At 41.5% G+C, this 21,885-nt stretch overlaps 2 protein-coding genes across 11 annotated transcripts in view; both read left to right on the top strand.

Annotated features, from left to right (window-relative positions):
• Nucleotides 1–8,908, top strand: part of SSBP2 (single stranded DNA binding protein 2) — a 204,927-nt gene extending 196,019 nt beyond the window's left edge. For 3 of the 10 annotated variants that reach the window (XM_082335672.1, XM_082335671.1, XM_082335664.1), the window contains 2 exons: nt 7,945–8,081; nt 8,163–8,899. In XM_082335672.1, the coding sequence (XP_082191798.1) occupies nt 7,945–8,004 (60 nt within the window). In that variant the 3' untranslated portion in view covers nt 8,005–8,081; nt 8,163–8,899. Of the gene's footprint in view, nt 1–7,944; nt 8,082–8,162 lie in introns of all 10 variants that reach the window. The other 7 variants (XM_082335678.1, XM_082335669.1, XM_082335677.1 and 4 more) reach the window with 6 other exon arrangements.
• Nucleotides 8,909–11,406: 2,498 nt separating this feature from the next.
• The window catches only part of ACOT12 (acyl-CoA thioesterase 12), a gene marked incomplete at both ends in the record, with an annotated part of 30,044 nt that continues 19,565 nt past the window's right edge, over nt 11,407–21,885 (top strand). Inside the window, 5 exons of the mRNA XM_082335662.1 lie at nt 11,407–11,542; nt 14,209–14,278; nt 18,358–18,418; nt 19,470–19,571; nt 21,737–21,869. Coding sequence (XP_082191788.1) covers nt 11,407–11,542; nt 14,209–14,278; nt 18,358–18,418; nt 19,470–19,571; nt 21,737–21,869 — 502 coding nt within the window. The remainder of the gene's footprint in view (nt 11,543–14,208; nt 14,279–18,357; nt 18,419–19,469; nt 19,572–21,736; nt 21,870–21,885) is intronic.

Genomic DNA, 21,885 nt, shown 5'->3' with positions numbered 1-21,885 from the left:
AAAGCATGTTACTGATAACAAGCTTGTTAGCAGCAAAACTGGTAGCTAGGATTCAGTAGCTGCTCTCTTTTTTAATGCAGAGGTGCATCCTGCAGAGTCTGTAATCCCCAGCAGAGAGGTTGGGTTTCTTGATCTAGGCAGGTCGTGGACGAGGGACTGTGATATCCATGGGCCACACCATTTGTTACAGATGAGCAAAGTGCAGGTGCCCTTCCAGTGGATGTCAAAGTCCATCTCTACCAGGAGCACAGAGCGTGTCCAACACTTTAGCAGAAAAGAAAAGCAGTGCTTGCTGAATTGCCATCTAAAAACATGACATTGAAAAGCAGGTGTAGGCTGTTCCCAGGTCTGTTCTCATTTTTCTGTTTAACTCCTAGTTTTGATTTGATTTACATTTACATTAATGGTTAAGGAAGAGAATAAAAGTTCCTAAACTAGGGCTGAAATACAGACATGGAAGAGTGGCATGAGTAAAGTGGAAGCTGGAGCTTTCTGTTAGCTGAGAATCAAGTAAATATTTTTTTTTTAGGACAAAAAGCATCCATACAACAAACATTTTTAGCCTTGTAGTGGCTATTTGAGAGATGTGAATCAAAATTCTGTATATGCTTAGAGACCAATTTTGAGGGCTCCCTTTTTGTGGCAAGTATCCCCTTGCAAAAATGTTGCAGTGCATCTATTTTGTGCATGTTTGCCTAAAACCACAAAAACAAATCAATTTTTGTAATGGATTGCTGTACACGCATCTGGCAAACACTTGTTTCTGGTGGGGAGAGGAGGAAGATTTGATAGCTGGTGGGTTAGCATATTTATGTGAATTACTTAAAGCATTGGTAAACTATTGTCAACTTTGTTCACATTGCACAAGATACTCGTGTAGTCTACTGCTGGCATTATAACCTCAGTGATCCATGCATATTCTGTAAATTCCTGTAGGTTTTGTGTAAGAAGCCTTTTCACCATTGCTTGCTATGTAAATTCCTGTTTTGAAGCAAGAGGTGGCTTTTGATTGTACAGCCATGTGTATTATATACAACAGTACTTGTTCTGTCCTCAAAACTTGCTGTTCACGTATAGTTAAAGCTTTGTTAAGCACGCTTAGTGGTTTCAGAATTTATTTCAAACAGCAGATATATAAGCCATTTACAGGAATATTAAATGTAACTTAAGAGAATTCAACCCAGTTCATATCCTTTTTGAGAGCTTGGGGTTGGATTTTCGCAGACAACAGGCAGCTGCGGGTTAGCACGTTTCATGGCTCCGTGCCGGGTATGCAGTCTATGCTTTCCAGCGGCAGGTGCCTGCAAGCCTGAGAGGTCAGACCCTGCGCAGGGAACTGCGCGGGCGGGAAAGTCTCTCCTCTTGCTGTCCCTCAGCAAAGGCAGGATACAGGACCGCGGCAGACTGTTGCAGAGAGACCCACCAGCCTACAGGCTTCCTTGCACTAAGTGAGCAAAGACATACTAGCTTTTCCTCTGGTGTCTCTTTATTTTTTTCCAAAAACTTCTGCATCGGTGCCAGGACAGAAACCCATCTCTAGGGGTATGCAGAGGGTAAAGCACTGCCTCCATATTGTGTCCTCATCCCCGGCTATGACAGGCTCTATGTGAGGCAATGTTTTAAGGAGAATTTAATTATTTGTCTGTTTATCAAGATAGAAAAATAATCTGAATTCTTGAACTCTGGTTTCTTTTTTTATTAGTATTTTATGATGTACAACAAAGACCTAAAAATGTGTATGTGTTCTTTGCTGGTTTCTGACATCAGAAATTCAAATCCTGTCTAGACTGAAAGACAATGATGGGAAAAGTGAAAAAGCTGGGAAAGTTGAAGGGGATTCTTACTTGGATTATTCCAAGTTCTGTGTTTTATTTGTTTTTATTGATAGTTTAAATGACGAGGTTAATCTTTTGAATAAAGGCAGTCTTTGTTAGTGACTTTGCACCTTCACCCTTTCACATGAGACTTTGAGTACTTGCAATAAATGTTCCTCACAATTCCAAGCCACTCTGTAGATAAATTCCCTATATTTCTAAGGTTAAAAAAAAAAAAAAAAAAAAAAAAAAAAAGTTTCTACAGATTACTTCAGCCCTTTATAGAGAACAACAGGGTAATCCCAACCCCATATTCCCAAGTATTTGCAGGTCACATTTAAACAATTAGGGTGGTGTATTTTAGACAAAGAACGACTTTGACCATCATAAATGATCCTAATGTTCAAACTGCACTCTTTGGAAGTAAAGAAAACCTCAGCAATTTTCCAAACCAGCAAGAATTAAATTTGCCAATATAAATATTAATGTAGAAAATACATGCAAAACTTGATACTGCCTTTGACCTTAAGCATTAATATTGATAATATTGGGGATCTCACAAAACTTTTATATTTCAGAACAGCTGTATTTCTCCTCAGTGTGTGCTTCATTTTCATTATCAACAGCTACCGCAAGGAGCCAATCCATGCCATAGTGAAAGAGTTCAAGGGCACGGCGATCAAAATTCCCACAGCATCATAAACATGCAGATGTGTGTGAGTGTTGTGTTACGATGAGTAACCACTCCAACTGCAAACTTCTCCAGACCTTGTGTGTAACTTTCAAAAGCAGCCTCTGGGATGGTTTCAGAAGGGCAGTAGTCTGTGTTGATGAGAGGTCCGACATGCTGCCTGACAGTGATCCCTTTCCAAATGGTTTAGGGTCTTGCTTTGAGGAATCTTAACTATCCCAGCTGCAGCCCTTGGACAGAGTTGTACCATGGATACATCTTTACTTGAGCCCTTTCGGCTGTGTCAGAAAACAGACCTGCCCCTGAAGGCTTCCCTTCTTTCAAAATCCTTTTTGAAATATACAGCTGTTTTCCACAGCTGTTGAAGTGCTGCGAGGTTGGTGGTGTTAGTTCTGTTGTACCAAAATTCAACCCTGTGTGCATTTTTATATTGAGAGAGCCTTCCCTCAGAGAGTGCCTCTGACAGTCAGTGTAGCACAGCTCCGGGAATCCGGTGTTCAGAGAAGCCGCCTTGTCTAAGGACCAAACAAGGGAAACAAGGTCATAAAATCAAGCCTCACTGTTTTATCTTTAAAAAGCTCCTTGCAAGACTGGGGAGCTGCGAAGACATGGATTGTGTGGGTCACTAACCACAAAGTGTATCTGGGTGGGAGCCTCAGACAAGGCTATTACAGACTGTACTTTCTAGTGATAATACTGTACCGCCACATCAGACTTGTTTCTGCTCCACACTGTGGCCTGATTAATCCTACCCTAATTTTAGTTGCCTAAAAATTACCAGCCTAGGTAAGTCAGAGGAGGGACAGAAGAAGGGATGCCTCTGGAAGATTGTATTATGGCATCAATTGCCCTGTCCAACGAGGAATCCTTAATGCTTTTAAAGGCCTGCAATTAGGTAGAATGAATCCAAGGCTTCATAATGAGCTTCACATCCCTATACACAAAAGTGTATTTATTTGAGCCTGGTAATGGGCAAGAATAATGCAGCTCCTAGGAACCTGAATCTGATTGGCTTCCAGATGAGTTTCTGAATCCTTCAATCTCAAACATGAGATTTCTGCCCCATAGTAATTTTCTTTGTCTTTAATTCCTTTTTTACAAACAGATGTAATTTGAACTGACTTGTTTGAACATTTCTAGAAGGTTTACACCTGCCTAGAAGTCCTCACCTTTATTTGTTAAGTGGGGTCTCTCTTTGACTGCACTGATTCATTCCTTGAAAGCAACACATGAAGAAACCATTGCCTAGATCAATCAACACCAGCAATAGCATATGATGCTTCTAAATTCAGCTGTGAGGTTGTAACTAAGATACTAATGTTCATACTTTCTAGGGATGGCTAAAGATTCCTTTCCTGAGGGCTTTAAGGAATAAATCTAGGAGCTCCTAATTTAGGATTGTGAGAATACAGGTCGTAACGGCAGTTTATGGGGATTTTTTTTTTTTTAAACTTGCGGTAAACTTATATGATTTCACATGCTGGTTTGGAGATGAGGAAAGTATCCAGTTTCAGACAGATCAGATCTTTGCAGACAGTGTTACTGTGGATTAGCAAAGCCCATTTATAGCAGGTTCCACCTCAGGCTTGCACCATACACCTACCTTATTCGAGTTCAACTTGATATCTTTCTTCATTAACTGCTGGTACGAAATCTTAACAGCAGTTGTACCAATTCTTGTTGCGAGCTGAGGAACAGCTGAAGTTTAAAAATGGGAATGTTGTAACTTGCACCTTTTCACCTTCATGAAGTGTCCGCATTCTCACAGCTGGGCCTGAGACAGCAGCTGCCTCCAAAGTTGCCGTATAACTTCATCACACAAAAGTGGGTGTAATTTTTTTGTGAGTTTAACAGGAGCGGTATTGATACAGTTGCTTTATTTCCCAAGTTGTGAGTCATTTGGTGTTGAAATTTATATGCATCTTGTGTAGCTATGAATAGAAAAATTGAGAATTGTTTTTTATGATATGCTAGTACAATCCCTGCTCTGCTGCTCAGTATTTTGAGTGCCAAACTTAACCAAAATGTTATCTTCACAGATTATCTTAGCCTCATCTCTGCATGAAAATGGGTATGAATTTGCAGTTACTGTTTCTGGGTTCCCAGTGAATTCTGGGCCAAAGGTGAAACAGCTGCCGTGGGAAAGATTGCTGTGGCAGCCACTTACTGACAACTTTTCAGATGCATAAAGCCATCCTGTCTGTTGTCTGACACTCTTCCAGTTTTCTCAGTGGATCACTAAGTTCTTGAATATCTTGATGGGCATTGTCAGCCAATGGAGGAAAGGTAGACAAGCTCACCACCCAGGAAGGGTAGAAACGTAGCGAGTAATGAGCTATCTTCTCCAGCAATCGTTTATTTTTAGTGCTTAACTTTCAATTAACATTTGTATCTTCAGTTATTATTTTACCATTCAGTATCTTGAGGTGGTATGAGCAAAATATATGAATATATATAATTTACAAGAAATATAGGCTTGTATCGTGCCTTTGTAATTCTCTTCAGCTTCAGTATCTATAAGCTACAAGCAGACAGACTTCTTCCCTCTTTTGGGGTGTTCTTTACTACATAGTAGCTGATGGCTTCATTAATACTGGCTATTTGAGTCTTCTGGGGCTAATGTTTATGTTTTCCCAGGTGAAAATGCCATAGTATTCTCACCAGACATAAGCACAATGACATACCACGGCAGTGCATGGCATCTGTTAGCTTCTCTCTACGCGTGCTTGCATGTTGGAAATTTAGAAATGCTGCTGTATAAATTGCTACATTGTTTATCCAATACAGGTGCTTTTCTGCATCCCTTTTTTGCTCCGAACTCCCATTAACTTGAAAGTTAATGGTGGCTTGAAAGGGGGTTTTGGAAGCACAAAGGATGCAGGGAGCAACTCTTCAGTAGTTTACAGGCTGCTGTAAATTAATGTCTTCTCAGCAAAGAAATGTAGCATTTTAGCAGTAACTTCCTAGTGAAAACACTGAGCGTGCTTATCACTTGAGATTTTAAGGAAAAAAAGTGTCAGACTGTGTAATTGTATCTCATCTAATTTTGACAGTTTACCAGTAATATTCAATGAGGTATGAAACTCGGTTTTATCTACATGTTCACGATATACCAACCAATGCAGAACTGAAGGGTGAACAGTCATGTTTTAGTATTGCGGCTACACAAGAAATCACAGTTTTCAAGAGGTTCTGTTTTGATTTTGTTTCTTTATCTCTATTACATTTTCACCGCGGGAGTATTTTTCTATATAGTCACATGAGGCTTCCTTTCACCAACCAAAATAGTCTGTAGCCTTCTGCACTGTGAAAGGCAAGCCCTGTGGAGAAACATGGGCTTTGCGCTTGCCCAGCAAATTAGCAGAAATTTCATCCAAGCCATAAAAGCCTCTTATGTTAATCTGTGTTTATGTAATTAAAGCAATCAGGGATAGGAGCTTCAGGAATAACGAGGTCTCTCTATCCTCTGTTTTACTCTCTCTCTGTACTTCATAGGGATTTAAGAGTTCTTTTTTCAAGGCTCAGCTGTGTCTCTTTAAACCAGTGCAGTCTAAGCATCATGTGAGATTCAGTTTATGGGGATAGCATTGGAGCGTGAAAGATTTACTTTTGGTAGCAAGGAGTAACACATGTCCCTGTGGACATGGACACTTGCAAACAAGTCTGATACCGAGCATAAAAAAAATCAAGATGGTACCAGTACATCAGACTCTGTACTACAGTGGGGTTTTTAGCTTTTGTCATTTGTATTTTATTTTGTGGGAGAGGAGTTGGGGGATCTCAGATCACATGGGGAATTTTAGAAGTATATCACTCAACAATCATTTTATAAAGTCGTAACTTCAAAATGCACTATGATTTATTACAAAAGTATATTTTCTTCTGTTTGCTGACATGGTTGTTCCATTTTGTGATAAGTTAAACTCAGCAGTTAATTTGTTGCACTGCCTAGCTGCATGAATTCATCCAGTGTACATATGTACCTGTGCAGCATTACTTTGGGTTTTGTATTTGAATTTGCAGTATTGATTATTATTTTTGTATTTTACTTTGCCTCTGTTATTGGAATTGTAGTAAACATAATTTATACATATGATTTTACAACTGTTTTGCAACTGAAAAGTCTTCTTTAAATTGTAAAGTTTTATTGATGGATACTCATTAAAATGGTATAAGAATTATATTAACAATTGTTTTGTGTTTTGATGCTCTCTGTACATAAATATATGTCTATTTATCTGTTTAATGGTGCTTGTGTCTTGCAATTTTGGATACATTTTAGAATAAAGTTTCATTTTACAAGAAGTAGTTGTATTTTCACAAGCTGTGTCAAAAAAAAACCCCTTTTTTCCATTAATAACTAGGGTTATGAAAGAAACATACAAATCTCTAAAACATTTATAACTTCAGGCAGTAATACATTTGTTTCAAGAATATAGAGGTACACAGTCTACAAATATGCACGGCTATATATTGTAGCTTATTTACTGCAGTAACCGACATCTGTATTTAAAACGTTACTATAAAGATCTATTTTGGAGGTGTGTCCTACAGCTGCTGACTCCATTGGTAAGAAAAGATTTGTGAAGGTGTTAACAATGTCACGATTATCATATTAGTCTGTTATTTTCCAAGGAACACAAAAGCTCTCCAGGTGTGCATACATCTGTTTAAATACAGAACGAATTTTTGTAGAAACCCAAAAACCAGTTCTAGATTACAGGCTTCTGTGGAATTTTGGTTCTTAATTGGACCGCCTTTGCTACCCCCCTTGTGCATACCATTTCTCAGAATAAATTCTAACTTGGATGAAATGCAGGTCTGGAGCAGTTATGCTATTAGCTGAGTGGGCTGCTAGCTGTCTATGTGCTGCATGACTGAATAGTACTTCTTGCTCACTTTACTTTACAGAAGATTTATTCACGTCTAATACTGAGCTCATCTTCGATTAATAAAGTGCCTTACCTCTTCTGGCACAATTCCTCTACAGGCATCGCACTGTGTCTTGTTCTTCACAGCACTCTTGAAATACGCTGTTGTGCTGCCCAAAGCTTTTTAAGTTACGTTGCTTCAATTACAAACATGTTATTGGGAGAGGATAACCTAATATCCATTCTGTTTTTTCTTTGTAAATGTATTTAAAACAGTACTACACCTGTTGATGTTTTTACTATTTCCGTTCAGGAGAAGCCTCAAGCCATTAAGTGTGAATCATTTATTGACAAAAACTTTTTAAAACTGCATTAGCAAGCAACAGTTCTGAAGGGAAGTCAATTTCTTAGTCGGTTAACCAAACTTTTAAACTTGAGCTCACTCTAATTCACCACCAGTTCTCATTTCAAAAGAACAGTTTCACCAAAGGTGGTGACTGAGTAATGTGTGGGTTTGGATGTAAGGCATCCTCCATCTGCGTTTGACCACTTGTTTCTCTATCCACAGTGGGCATCGATAAAGAAAAATGTCGTGGTTCACAAAGGTGCTTCCCAGAGCCTGCCTTAGCCATGTAGTGTTGGTCCAGTTGCCTTCATCTGGTGGTGATGCCAGAGGTGCTGGTATAGGCTCCTATGCCACAAAAGGTACTTTTTAACTGGGAAACCATTGAAAAGCATAGATCTCTGTGAACTTGGGGCAGTAATTTAATTTCACTTATTTTTCAGCTGTGAAGGAACCAGACTGACCTTCCAGGTATTTTCTGAGGACAAATACACTGAAGGCTGTAAAATAGTTATTCCAGTGGAGACTGTGTAAGAAGGTAAAGGAGTATAAGGGACGGCAGGGAAACAAGTCACTGAAGCCAACTGGAAGACAGGCATTGCAGTCTGTTACCTCAGCAGACAGGGTCCAAGAAGAGGAGCTGCAGGGCAGGAGAAATGCAGCTTATGAAAGCAGAGGCTCAGTTGGGAAAAGGGCATTTTAGGCTGTGAGTTCCCTCACCTCACTCTCCAGGTGTCTCTGCCAAGCGTCCACAGCAGTGGAAGCCAGGTGCATTGCTCCTTTGGATCCTGGGTGGCCATTCTTGTTCTGCAAGGGCAGCTCCTACTTCCAAAGGACATATTTTGAATGACATCCTTCCCTTAGAAATCTAGAGGTATGTACAGGTCTGAAATGTGTTCTTCAAACACCAGCTTTCCCTTACCCCAACAGAAAGGCAAGAAGTTACCTTTTCTCTTTCTCTAAAACTCCTCCATACAGCCTAAGACAAGCCCTCTGACCACTCGCCCCAAGAATGTGCTCCTCCACATACTTCAGAAAGTGTTAGATGTGAGAAGATTTAGATTTTACTTTTATCTCCCTGTGATACTTACAGCTTTCTAGCTCGTAATCTCACAGCAGACCACAGATATATTATGGCCCAAACACCTGATCATTGGGACTGTGTTAAAGAGAGGTGAAAGCTACCTGTGAAAGAACAACAAATAAGCATTACCTTAGAGAAAGCCTGGTCAATGAACATGACAAGGTAAACCTGAAAACAAATTTACAAATTACTGGCCTAGGTGGGCAAAACACAAGTTAATTTTTTTTAAATAGAAAAATGTTTAGTTCTGTTTAAAGACTCTTCCTTCTGACATCCAGGATCCACAGTGTGAGAAGTTGATACTTGAGCTTTTGTCATCTGGATTGAGCAGATGAGGAAGAAGAAAATACTGGCTGCATACTATTTACAAACCCTGTTCAGGCAGCAAGACTGAGCTATGCCACTGCCACTTACAAGAGAGTCTCTTTCTTTCTTTCTTTCACAGAATGCAGTCAAAGAAGGAAAGAGAAATCAGTGCAAACTTTTTTTCTGAAGCAACAGAATAGAAATAAATCTCGGGAATAGCACAGCATGCTGATTTTCAGAGTGTTGTGGTTTAACCCCAGCTTCCAACTAAGTACCACACAGCCGCTCGCTCACTCCCCCCTTGGTGGGATGGGGGAGAGAATCAGAAGGGTAAAAGTGAGAAAACTCATGGGTTGAGAGAAAGACAGTTTAATAGGTAAAGCAAAAGCCGTGTGCACAAGCAAAGCAAAGCAAGGAATTTATCCACTACTCCCATCGGCAGGCAGGTGTTCAGCCATGCCCAGGAAAGCAGGGCTCCATCACGTGTAACGGTCACTTGGGAAGGCAAACGCCATCACTCCAAACATCCCCCCCTTCCTTCTTCTTCCCCCAGCCTTATATACTGAGCATGATGTCATATGGTATGGAATAGCCCTTTGGCCAGTCTGGGTCAGCTGTCCTGGCTGTGCTCCCTCCCAGCTTCTTGTGCACCAGGCAGAACACAGGAAGCTGAAAAGTCCTTGACTGGTGTAAGCACTGCTTAGCAAGAACCAAAACATCAGTGTGTTATCAATATTATTCTCATCCTAAATCCAAAACACAGCACTATACCAGCTACTAGGAAGAAAAAATCAACTCTATCCCAGCTGAAACCAGGACAAGAGCCAATATCCTCTGGAATGTAACTAGTGTGATGGTATAGCCATCCTGTTGCTTGCTAAAAGAGTATGTGACAAATAAACAGAAATCTTGCTGTAGTGCAATGATAGTAACAGACCATGTGGGAAGAAAATCCCTACTGCACTGAGAAACTATCTTGGTGAGGCAGGTTGGTTAAATTTCGAATTTTCCTGGCTGTTAATAGGTTAAAGCTGGATCTTTAACAATGTTTAAATGAACAAGCATTCATGGTATAAATTCATTTATGTATGTTTTTAATAAATATGGGAAGCCTGTCATTGGAATAGTGGGTAAGAAGTTGTAGCTGGATGATAAAGAGGAAAGGCTGTAAGGAAAGGCTACAGAAAACAGGCTTGCTGCTCTGTTGAAAACGACGTTATTTACAATATCCGAAGGAGGGGGTGGGGGTAGGAATAGCAGAGAGTCAAATACAAGCTTTGCAGTCTTCACTTAAAGAGCATTTACAGGTTACACACTCTGCTACGCTGAAGCCACACATCTGCTCCACGGACCAGCCCTGCCTTAACATCTGACAAGCCCGGCCTGTCAGCATCTCCAAACTGCCCTCTTCATGTGGCTGAGCCTTCAATAGTAATAACACTGTATCCATAGCAATAGTCAAACATTGACCTTCCTGACCCATTTGAAAGCAATTGCTCCACTCTTCCTCAGCAGTGCTTAAATAGTTTGCAAGAGCAATACCCTGCGGTACCTTACCAGCCGTGTGAGGAGGAGGAGGTAAGAGGGGAGCCCTCTGTGAGGTCTCCCGTTATTAACTCCTGTGTGAATACATGACTGGGGTCGGGCTGCCGAGGTAGGTGTCAAAATGTCCGTACCGGCAGCGGCGGCGGTTCACCAGGCCACGGCACCTCCCTCCCGGGCCCACCGGTGGCTGGCGATGGGAGTGTGTCTTCCCTTCCCAGGGCCCATCTGCCGGGCTGTCAAGGCCACGTGACAACATCAGCCAGCAAGACTTCAAAACAAGAAAAAAAAAATAACCTGAGCAGGATTATAACTATTGCAGTGGCGACGCGCGTGCCAACGCCCGCCAGCGGCGCCGGCACGGGCCCTCGGCAGCCGCGCCATGGTGGCGGCTGAGGCCAGGCCGTGAGGCGGCCTCGGAGGTCCCTGGGCAGGCGCGGCGGGGGGTGGAAACGGGCAGCCGGGTGTGAAACCGGGCCACAGCCCTGCTACCGCCCTCCTCTCCCCCGCGGGGCCGCCTTTGCTCTGCGGTGCCCCGGCGCCCCCTTCCCCTCAGCCCGGCCGCTCCTTCCCGCCTCCCCGCAGCGGCCCGGCCCCCGCCAGAGGAGGCGACTGCACCTCAGCCCTGGGGGTTGGGGCGGGACCGGCCCGCCCCAGCGCCTCAGGCAACGGAGAGGCCGGGCCGGGCGGGGCAGCGCTGCCTCTCCGTGCCCGGGGGCCGCCTCGGCCGCCGCCGTCCCCCTCGCTCTGCACCCATGGAGCGGCGCGGGGGCGCGGCGGGCGGCGAGGTCTGCATGTGCCAGACCGTCTTGCCGGCCCACGCCAGCCACCGCGGGGAGCTGAGCGCCGGGCAGCTCCTCAAGTGGATGGACGCCACCGCCTGCCTGGCAGGTAGAGGGGCGGCGGCGGCCCGGCCGGCTGGCGGGCGCCGCAGGGCGGGGGGTGATGGCGGGCGGGGTAGCGACGCCTCAGGGCGGTGGGGAGAGGCGCCCCTGCCGCCGTTTGCCCCCGGGGCCGCCCTGAGCCCCATCCCCTCGGAAATGCACCTTAAACTCGGGGACAGCGTCGCCTTTCCTGAAAACCGGTAGCCCAGTCCCGATATTTGCCGATGATGGGCGAGGAGGAGGCGAAATTTTGCCCCTGGGGAGCTGGGGAGAGTGTGTGAGATTTGGGGGTTCAGATTAGGAACAGGCAAGTTCAGTAGTGAGAAGGCTTGTGGAGCTGGAGAGGAGTGTGAAATCTGAGGGGAGAGCGAAGAAGGGGGTGACGGGTGGTTAGGATGAGGAGAGTTAAAAAAAGAGCAGCAGAGTGAAAAAAGGGACGGAAAAAAGAGAAATGCTAGAAGAAAGAAAAGTACTAATTTAAGAACATTGGCGCATGGGTGCAAAAAAAAAAAAAAACCCAACCATAAATCCAACCAGCATGCAGAACACTCTGTTTGGTGTAACTCGGATTTGAAAACTTTTAAAATCTCCTCAGCTAACTTCTGGAAGCGAAAGCCGCATCTGAAGCACTAAGAAAACCCAAGGCTCTGCCATCTTTGCTGTCAGTGAACTCCGTTTCCAAGTACAGCTGCATACATTAGCAGTCCATAATGAGCCTCGCAGAGAATAGCGGGTATTTTTGGGGAACTCATGTCTAGATGGCATCTCCATATGACGCAGTGACTGTGGTGCGCTCGCTGCGTAGGTGTGTGCTGCGCTCCGTGCAGCTTTATGTAATCCACTCTTCTGTGTAGAAAGAGTTGGGATCCTGGAGAACTTGTCCCACACAATAACCCAGTAACTACCTAGCACGTAGCAGCTTCCTAGTATGATCACACTTTTTTTTCAGATTTATTTTAGCATGAAGGAGTAATTTGATTTCAGCCCTTCAGTGATTTACCCCTTAACAGTGCTCTTTGCAAGAGGGACACCAAACTGATCTCAGCAAGCCCTGAACTTGAGTCCCTGCTCTGAAGTGGCAGAGCCCCAGCTGCTACAACAGTTCATCCTTGCTCCCTGGACTTCAGTTAAGCTGTGATGATCTTCACCAGCTGCAAATCTGCCACCAGAGCTCACTTCCAATCCACTGTTCATAGTTGCTTTTCCTTGGTTAGGCTTAGGGCAGCAGCAGTCATTCACCCCACAGGGCTAATCCCATTGCACACAAAGGATTTTTAACACCTTTCCTTGCTTTGCTTTTTGTCTCACAGCAAACTCAGCATGCCAGGCAGGGATTTGTTTGGCTTTACCATCTTTCACCCATGTTAGTGCCAGCTGGCGCAGTTACAAGTGCCCGGGTTTTGCACCTTCCTCATTTCATATCCTGCTGCTTTAGATGTGATCCACCTGGCTGCTTCCTCACTTTTAAGGCCACTTATGACTATCACCATCTTACTCATCACCTTGCATTACCCATCACAGTCGCAACTCGAGCCTCTTAGTCGTCAGTGACCTCTTCCCTTTTATCACAGTGTGCTGGTTCTGATAAGTGCCTTTGTGTATTTTGCCCTCATATTTTCAAATGGAACTCCTCAGATACTGATACAACTCATGCACCATCCTCTAATTCTTCCAAGCTTTTTCTTGCGGTGCTCACTAAAAATATTGGGCTGCTTGAGTGAGAACTCCTGCCTGTTGTGCAGTGCTATCTTGTAGGTTTCCTGCTAGTCCTCTCTTTTGCCTCTGTCACCCAGGAAACTTTTTGGAGCAGGGGTTCCCTGTGTTTGTACAGCTCCTAGTGTGGTGGAGATTTAGCCTCTGACTTGGAACTCCATGTGCTATGGTCAAATAAATAATCACAATTACTTGCTGTAAAAAGATAACTGTTTGGCTATTAAATATTAACAGAAAAGTAGATATTTACCTCTTCCAGATTAACTTTCATAGTTAATACAAACAGGGTCCGTTATTTTTCATAACCAAATGCATACTAGGGAGATGGAGAACACAGTGCAAATTTTGGTAAAAATATTTTACAATAAGTAAATATTTGGGTTTGATTTTTTAAGTCTTGTTTGTATTTGTTTTTATTTAATTCCTGCACTTTTAGTACAGCACTGAGGACATGTACTTACCTGCTTTCCACTGCTGTGACCACGCTAGTAAGCCAGTAGATCTTTCTCCCATGTCTGAGAATCCTCAACTGACAAAACTTTGACACTGGTTTTACATAGCCAATACTCAAAACATCCTGTTTTGAGGGAGATTGCTGAGATTTCTGTAGGCTTGTTAATGCTTTGTGACTCTTTTTGTCCTGCAACATGCTTATTGGTACTCTCTTACCAGAATGTTCATTTTTAGACAAAGGCCTTAAAGAGAGTTTTTCAGACTGAGTAGGATCATTATCATCATCTAGTGTCATCTCCTGATGTTACCCTTATTTCATGGTAAACATCAACTTTAATCTTATTTGGCTTTTTTTCGAAGGGGTACACTGCAGACCTGCACTAGGGTGATGAAAAGAAGGAACTCGGATGTACTGTGTTTCATCTCTGTCTCATGCACTAGTATATAGGTGAATAGCTTGTTGCAAATGCAATGTGGTAATTGTGTGTCCATGTGTCTCTTTTGAAGCTGAGAAACATGCTGGTGTGTCTTGCGTGACAGTGTCTATGGATGACATACAGTTTGAAGAGGCTGCCAGGTACAAAACCAGCTAACAGCAGTCAAATGTTTTCATTCTAGAGATTCTTATTTGGCAGAGATAAACTGAGGCATTATAAAATCTGAGATAGCAGGCCAATGAACTCCCCAGAGTCATGGGGTTAAGTCTCAAAATTGTTCTTTTCTATCTGTGGTAGCCTGACCCACCTAGAAAACAGATCAATTTCTCAGGTCAAAAATAAACTGTAGTTGCTTTCACTTGGCAACCCAGATGCCAGGTGAGAAACTGATGGCCCAGTGATCTTTGGCTCTAGTTAAAGTGAATGCTGCAGGCCATTACTTATGTCTGTTAAATAAGGAGTACATACCTATAACAGTTATTTTATGAATTTTTTATTGTTGTAAGTGCCCTTTCAGTTTATTTCTTGCCTTCTGTTCCTATGAGCTCTTTTAAAAAAATGTGTTCATGTAACAAAACAGAAATATTTTGCATTTGTGATCCCCGAACATTGACTGAGTCTACAAGATAATACAGGACTTTTTGTTTTAACCATTTTTCATGATTTTCCAAGGGATAAAAGACACTGTAAAAGGAAATAGCACATTTCCATAAACCATATCTTTACAGAAACTTAAAGCTCTTACTTTGTAGATTTTGTGTGTTTTTACACCTTGCAATCTGGCAATTAATGAGTGCTTAGATGGGATGGACCTGGTTACACAGACCAATGCACATGCAATTGTCCTGACTGCGAACCAAGCAACTTTGGCTGTCAGATGTACAGCTGATGTCAATTTAAAACTGTTTGCAGTACATGAGTGTAAAACAAGCATCCGCTCACACTTCTGAACAGCAGATTTTTAGAGTAGGGACCATTGGGATGAGAACTAGAATCAGTAACAAAGAAGTGAACATGGTCATACCAAATCTAGAACTCAAGAGAATTTCTTCATCTATTTTACAAAATTCGTTTTAAAGTGTTTGTCCTGCCTGTAATTGTTCTGTGTTTTTAATTTTGTCCCTAGGAAAAAATCCTGTCTATGAAAACTGTACTCATAGTCCTACAAATGAAGTCAGGGTAATTTTTTCTTTCAGGCATAATATTTCAGACTTCAGTAGCTTCAGAGCAATTCTCTCTCTTGTTTCTGAGAGCAGAACACAGCTTCTAAAATGTAATGAAAATACTATTCCTTCCAAATTTGTTTCTAAGTATGTCTCTAGTTCTCCTTCCACTTGTGGTGCCAGTGTTTCATTTTTAACAAGAATATAGGGTACAAACATATGAAGTGGTTTCAGTAATTATTTTTGAGCCTCAGGTAATCCCTAACATCCTGTTTGCAGCTTACTGTGTAATTTCCTAAATTTTGCCAGATCTTGTTGATTATACAAACATCTTGTATAAATAAGAGAGCTCTTGTATCTCACTCTACTAAATTAAAAAGATGTTTTGTAAGTTACCTGCTGTAAGGTTTCATTTACCTAACTCAAGTTACCAAATGTTCTCTAAGGATTAACTCTTCTGGGCATATTTCTTTTCAGTTGACATGGAAACAGAGATTTCCACAAATCTGTATATTGCAAAACTCAGTCTTATGCCATGATAACAAATAAATCCCTCTTCCTTGTCTTAATATGCAGCAGTTCAGTGGTAGTAAGAACATATGATTTTAAATTACACTTATTTAAATTTTGTTAGTGCTCCATATGTGAATCGTATTCAGTTCACTCTAATGTATTTCAAAAGCCTTCTGCCAGTTACAAGTAGAAGTGTGGTGTCCTGTGACTTCTGCCCCTACGTGTCTATTTAAATGCCCAAGCTGATCAGCTCTCTCTGCTTAAATCAGTTTTTCCAAAGTCAGAATACGTGATACAATATACAACATTTCATTTTGAAATACTGTCTGACCATCTCAGTTCTGACATCTTTATTTTCTGATATGGCCATGGACCTTTCTACAATGAAATGTGGGTCCACCTGCATAGGCTGCTTGGAGCACGGGGGGAGATGTCAGTCAGGCAGGGTATCTAATGTCTGTGAAGTCCAAACCCGCCTTGTTGCGGGACTGACGGCTCAGGCTGAGTGAGATCATGCCCAGCTTTGTTCTGTTGTTCCCACGCTGCAGTTTCCTCAAAGGCGGAAAGACCCAGGCTTACCTCGCTCGGCCTCTCTTACGCAGTGTTCTCGCACAGAGGAAGAGGGGTCACCAGGGAGGTGTTACTGACAAAGGTGAAATAAACAATCTTTGTACAGAAGAACAGTGCCTTGCCAGTAAGCCTGAGGTAGCGACTTCTGCAGTTCCCACTGGGACCTCATGGACAATCCGGCATCATGGTGTTCTTGACAGGGACCATGACGTCCTCTGCAAGCATCTGCAGAGACTCTGAACTCTCCCTCTTTTAAGGAAAGCCTCACGCTCACTACCAGTATGTGTCGTGTTCAATCATAGAGTTCATCTAATGAATATATTCTGTCTGTCTTCACCTTGTACTTGTTGTTACCTCTGTTGCTGTGCTGCTGTAATCCTCTTGGGAGTTTTATGACAAGAGTCTTCAGAGGTGTTTCAGGGTACTTGACTGAGTTCTGTCTCTAAGCTTTCTAAAGCCTTTTTATGAGACCATAATGTTAACTTCTTTTCCAAGCTTGAACATAAATATTGTGTTCTCCTCTTTGAAAATGAGCTGTTGGCTCCCTTAGCTGTGCAGTTTAGAGCTATTACATTGATGATTGTGCTTTTTCTTTGCAATGAATGATGGAAAAATTCCTTCTGAACGTGTTCTTCAAAAGCTAATGAGGGCTGTGTATCTGCAGATGGCCTTAATTTGTTTCCTCTAACCGTTTTTCCCCCCTGTCTAGTCAAAGGCTTCCACTTATGTTCTTGAATATGAACAAGAAAGAGGAAGTTTCTGCGTAGTTGGTTGTTCCTGTCTGGTACCATAAAGGTGCAGGTTTCCTGTTCCCCATTCTAGTGTTTGGTGACAATTCATTTCAAGTTCTGGCATTGAGAGAAGCAATTTAAGAAAAGCCTTTAAATGTCAAAACCCTATTCACTAAATACGGAAGAAATGATAAAGAATTTTTTTTTTATAAACTGGGGTCATGACTGTGCCAAATCCTTAGCTGTAGAGGCCTATTTCATAGGTACTGAAGTGGCCTGAGTTATGTTTTGCAGTCTTGGATATACGTAGCTGCACTTTGCCTGCTCTGGAACTGATCTTTAGCAGTTTTAAGTCAGTCTAAATTCCCTGAAGGCAGTGGCCAGATGCCCAGTTATTTTGGCTGTGGTTCTGACTTACCATGCACATCCTGTCCTTTTTACTGCTCTGCTCAGTAAGACAACTTTAGGGGAAACTGCCTTCTTTCCACCCTTTCAGCATTGTCTTGTGTTAGGATATTAGGGGTTTGAAAACAAGGGTTATTCTTGTTATCAACACATAACAGGTACTTTAGAAATTCCAGAAGGAAAGAAATTATTTTCTCATTTAAATTTGATTCTATGTAGGTAAAAAGATAGAATTCTGTTTAGGTGTTCCATGTAGGTAAACGGCAAAGAGTAGTTGTTCAGAGGTATGGTGTTAGAACAGAAGGGACATGGCCCTTGTTCTTGGCCAAAACTTGGAAAGTGAACTCCTTCCCCATTCTCCAAAGATGTCAAAGGACACTTTTTGTCTTGGGATTATTTCCTCATGTGCGTGTATCTGTATGTGAGAGAATGCAGATGGAGTATATCTTGTGTGGTTTTTCAGCTAGATATACTCAGTGATTTGGTATAACTCACAGCAAGATGTGCCTTTGAACAAAGGCAGAATCTCAGCCAAAATTTCTTGGGGGACCTGGGGCCTGGAGCATACCTGATGTCATACAGACATCAGCAAGGAAAAGGAATGCTAGTATTAAGCTTATGCAGTTTTCTGAGTGACTAAAATCGTTACTGAGCATGAATGAAGTCTGACTGATGAATAACAGTGCTAAACCTTTTTCAGTGCGTTTCCAGTACAGTATGGAAGACAGAGACTGATGAATGAGATTTTCTTCGCTACTGTTAGGAATACCTAGAGAGGCAGGTTCAAACCCTTATTGAGCGGTATGATTACATACCATAAGATGTTATTCTTAACAGGGTTGGACAAATTATCACCATCAAAGCAAAGGTGAACAGAGCGTTCAATACCAGCATGGAGGTAAGAGATCATCACTCTTATTCCCAATGATATTTAAAGAATAGAAGAGAGGTGGGAAGATTAGAGGAATGCAACATGGGTCTAGTCTTATTTGTCTTAGAAGGAGCTTTGTACAGATATCTAAACAATAACACTGCCTAATGAAACTCTGGTTTCATAATGACTATTATAATTGCATGTTTCCTGTAAAATAATCCATGTCAAAATAGAAACTGGACCTTGAAGAATTAAAATCTTTGGCAGGTGTAATGGACGGGATGGGATAGGTGGTGTTGGTCCAGAACAAAGCTATTGACCTGTAAACAGTCTTTGGATCAGATCTAGGATCCACTGAATAGGTGGAGTTCTAAGTATTTTTGAAACTTCTGATACAAAAATATTTATCTCAGGTGTATGCATGTTCTTATTCTTCATATTGTAACAAGTATGCAATGCATTGCCCAATCACTTACTTGAAGTCAGAATTGAACCTTAAGGGTACTTTTCTCTGCATTGTGCCCAAGTCCAATTTCCCTTAATATTAATGGGAGTGATGCATCTCGCAGAGAATGTATTTCAAAAGATTAAAAAAAATTAGATTAAAATCAGAAGTTTTGATGCATGTGAGGCCTGTCTCACAGGATCTAATACAGTGTTTCACCTTCAAGTGTTTCATTGTGTTTTATACATTTATACAGACTTTTTCGCTTATACAGGTCTTGGAAAGATTCAGATGGGGACTCCAAATGACACACAAGTAAATGGAAAGAGATATCCATAAAACTAAATCTAAGTGTCTTTCCTATTTTGTATTTTATCCTACAAGTGATGCTAAACATACATACACAGTTATTGTACTAAAGAGCTTTTCAGAGCTCAGCAAATATTGTGATGGTCTTATGTGTTCAGAGATGTATCAGTGATAGTAGAGCAGTTTTTTACCTTTTTTCTTTTAGGTTTAAGAGACTGGGTGTGATTAATTGATAAACAGTGCACCATTTTGTCTCAGCTCAACTGACAATGATGTAAATACCGTTTTTGTCTTCTTCCTCCATTACATCCTTCCTTGTAGGTTGGCATCAAGGTTACAGTACAGGACGTTTTGACTAATGTTGAAAAAATTGTGAGTGTGGCATATGCAACATACGTAGCCAAACCAGTTGGTGCTGGAAAGGTATTCTTTCTGTTTTCTTCTATGCTTGAAGTTACTGGGACTGAGTTTCTGTGAAATAACCCAATTTTTTGGTTGTGAAACACAGGAAAATGTTCATACCTGTTTATTCTGATGAGTAATAGGAAAACAGCATGAAGTCCAGACTATATGGAGATATTTTTTTTTTCTACAGCCCATTTGTTAGGCTTTTTTAATTGTTTCCACTTTTCATGCACATTTGCTAGTAATAGAACTGGTGTCTTTGCAAGGGCTGCAATATTGATAGAGGCAAGCACTGGAAGAGAGATCCCTGTGAGTCTGCGCGGTCTCTCTCCATTTCAGAAACTGATCTATATAAATCTTGAAACATGCAAGGGTGTTGGGGGTGGTGTTTCTTTATCCTTCACTCCCCATTTTGACAAGGTTGTTCAAACATCACTATTCAGAGAGAAGACATTATTTTTAAGCTAGTTTCCTAAGTAAATTAATTCTTTGTCATTTATGTTAATTAGTTTTCAATGCGGTGTTGTTTCTTTTCCCCAGTGTTTCGCTCCCAGAGGTATTTAGCAATCAGTCATGGTTCTGTTTGGCCTTCACGTTGCTGTGCTAAACAGGCACAGTTCTTTTAAAGTTTTCATATGTGAAAGGCGAAATATTCCTCAGATCCTCTTAATAAACTCCTTTTGTATGTAGTATTCTACTTTCTTGAACATGAGTGACTAGAATCATATATTGACTTTCCTGTGCTGCTGAATGTGTTATGATAGTGCATCTTCCTTTTTAACATCTACTGCAGATTGGCAGAGAGCAGTCATCCCATGATATATTACAGTTTGCAGAAGAAACAGATGGGAACAGTTTTACCAATACTAAATTCCAACTTGTCTCTGAAAGGCTCATGGCTAAATTGGTTAACCTGAAAGCACTAAAATAGTATAAAGTAAGGATTGTTTATTATTGATTTGATATCTTATCCATGGCATCAACCCATTTACCTTTTGCCCTGATTTCCAGGGAGGTTAATTCAGGATTAAATTGGTGATGATTAACTAAGATTAGGCTTAAGACAGGAACACCCCAGAGGGAGTTTGAGACTTCAGTTCAAATCCCGTCACAACTTAAATTCTTGGAGAAATTAAAGAATATTTTTTCAAATCCACTTCTCTGAACAACTGTTGCTAAAAGAGCAGCAGTATGCACTCACCATCCTAAACTCTTATCTGGACCATCTGGAAAAAGCTAGGACGCTCTTGAGGAGGGCCAGAAAGGAGGCAAGGAAACTGGAAGAGGATTTGAGTGAAGACTCCAAGACTGGGAAACATTAGCAGCACCACTACAGGACACAAAATGTTGAATTTGTCTGTGTTGCCGTGCTTGTGCGTTATTTTAAGGTTTCTGAGGCTAGACCTTGTAAACAAATCACATAAGTGACTGTTCAGTGGCACCTCTGCAGTATTTATCTAAATGTAATAATTTTCTTAAGCCAATACAGGCTTGGATTCAGTTTGTCATTGAACTGACATACATGGGAATTTGCACTTAAGGGAGAAGAAGGTCTGATCTTGGCAAGAGGGCGCATGTCTGGGCAGAAGTAGCATTTTGGGCATAAATGTATAGAGTCTGAAGCTGCACCAAGTGCTGGGTGTTCATGTGTTTCTCCTCCACCTCAGAAAACCAGTGCTTCTTTGAAAATAACTCCTCAGATAGATGGAATAGGCAATGTGAGTATGGAGTGAATTGTGAAAAAGGGAGCGGACTATTTGTGTAGTGAGTGGGAGTGGGCTCTGGGGTAAACTTTCCCATAGACTACACCACTGATCAATGCAACTGGATTATTTTTCTGATAAAAAAATTCAATACTCAAACCTTCATTTTAAGATCATCTTGTTTTTCTTTTTTCTTTTTTTTTTTCCTTTTTTCTTTTGTCTTAAACTCTGTGTGCTCTCATGGATGTTTGTATTTAAAAGCCAAAAGCACTTTGTCATTGAGTTTTAACAAATTATTCTGAAAGGATAATGCAGAATCTTTTGAACTTTAACTCTGCCCTTGTTTGTATTAATAGAACTTGTCATCTTGGACAGTTGATAGCAAAAGGTTGTAGATAATGCTGATGCCATTTTAAGTTCAAAGTGCACTTTGTTATGATTATGGCATTCAGAATCTTTTTTTCTTTTTCATTTGCATAGATTGCATTAGAACCTGTAAAGCTTCTGTCTACAGAAGACCACCTGGAGCATACCTTGGCTATTGAGAGAAGAAGAATCCGACTGGGCTATGAACAGGTCTTTCAGAACCTAATGCAGGAGAGTAATAAGGAAGGTGATTACTGTGGTCA

The sequence above is a fragment of the Platalea leucorodia genome (genome assembly GCF_965183815.1).
Source record: "Platalea leucorodia genome assembly, chromosome: Z".
Lineage (NCBI taxonomy): Eukaryota > Metazoa > Chordata > Aves > Pelecaniformes > Threskiornithidae > Platalea > Platalea leucorodia.
Note: the sequence above shows the minus strand (reverse complement) of the source record. Positions and strands in the feature narration are given on the sequence as shown.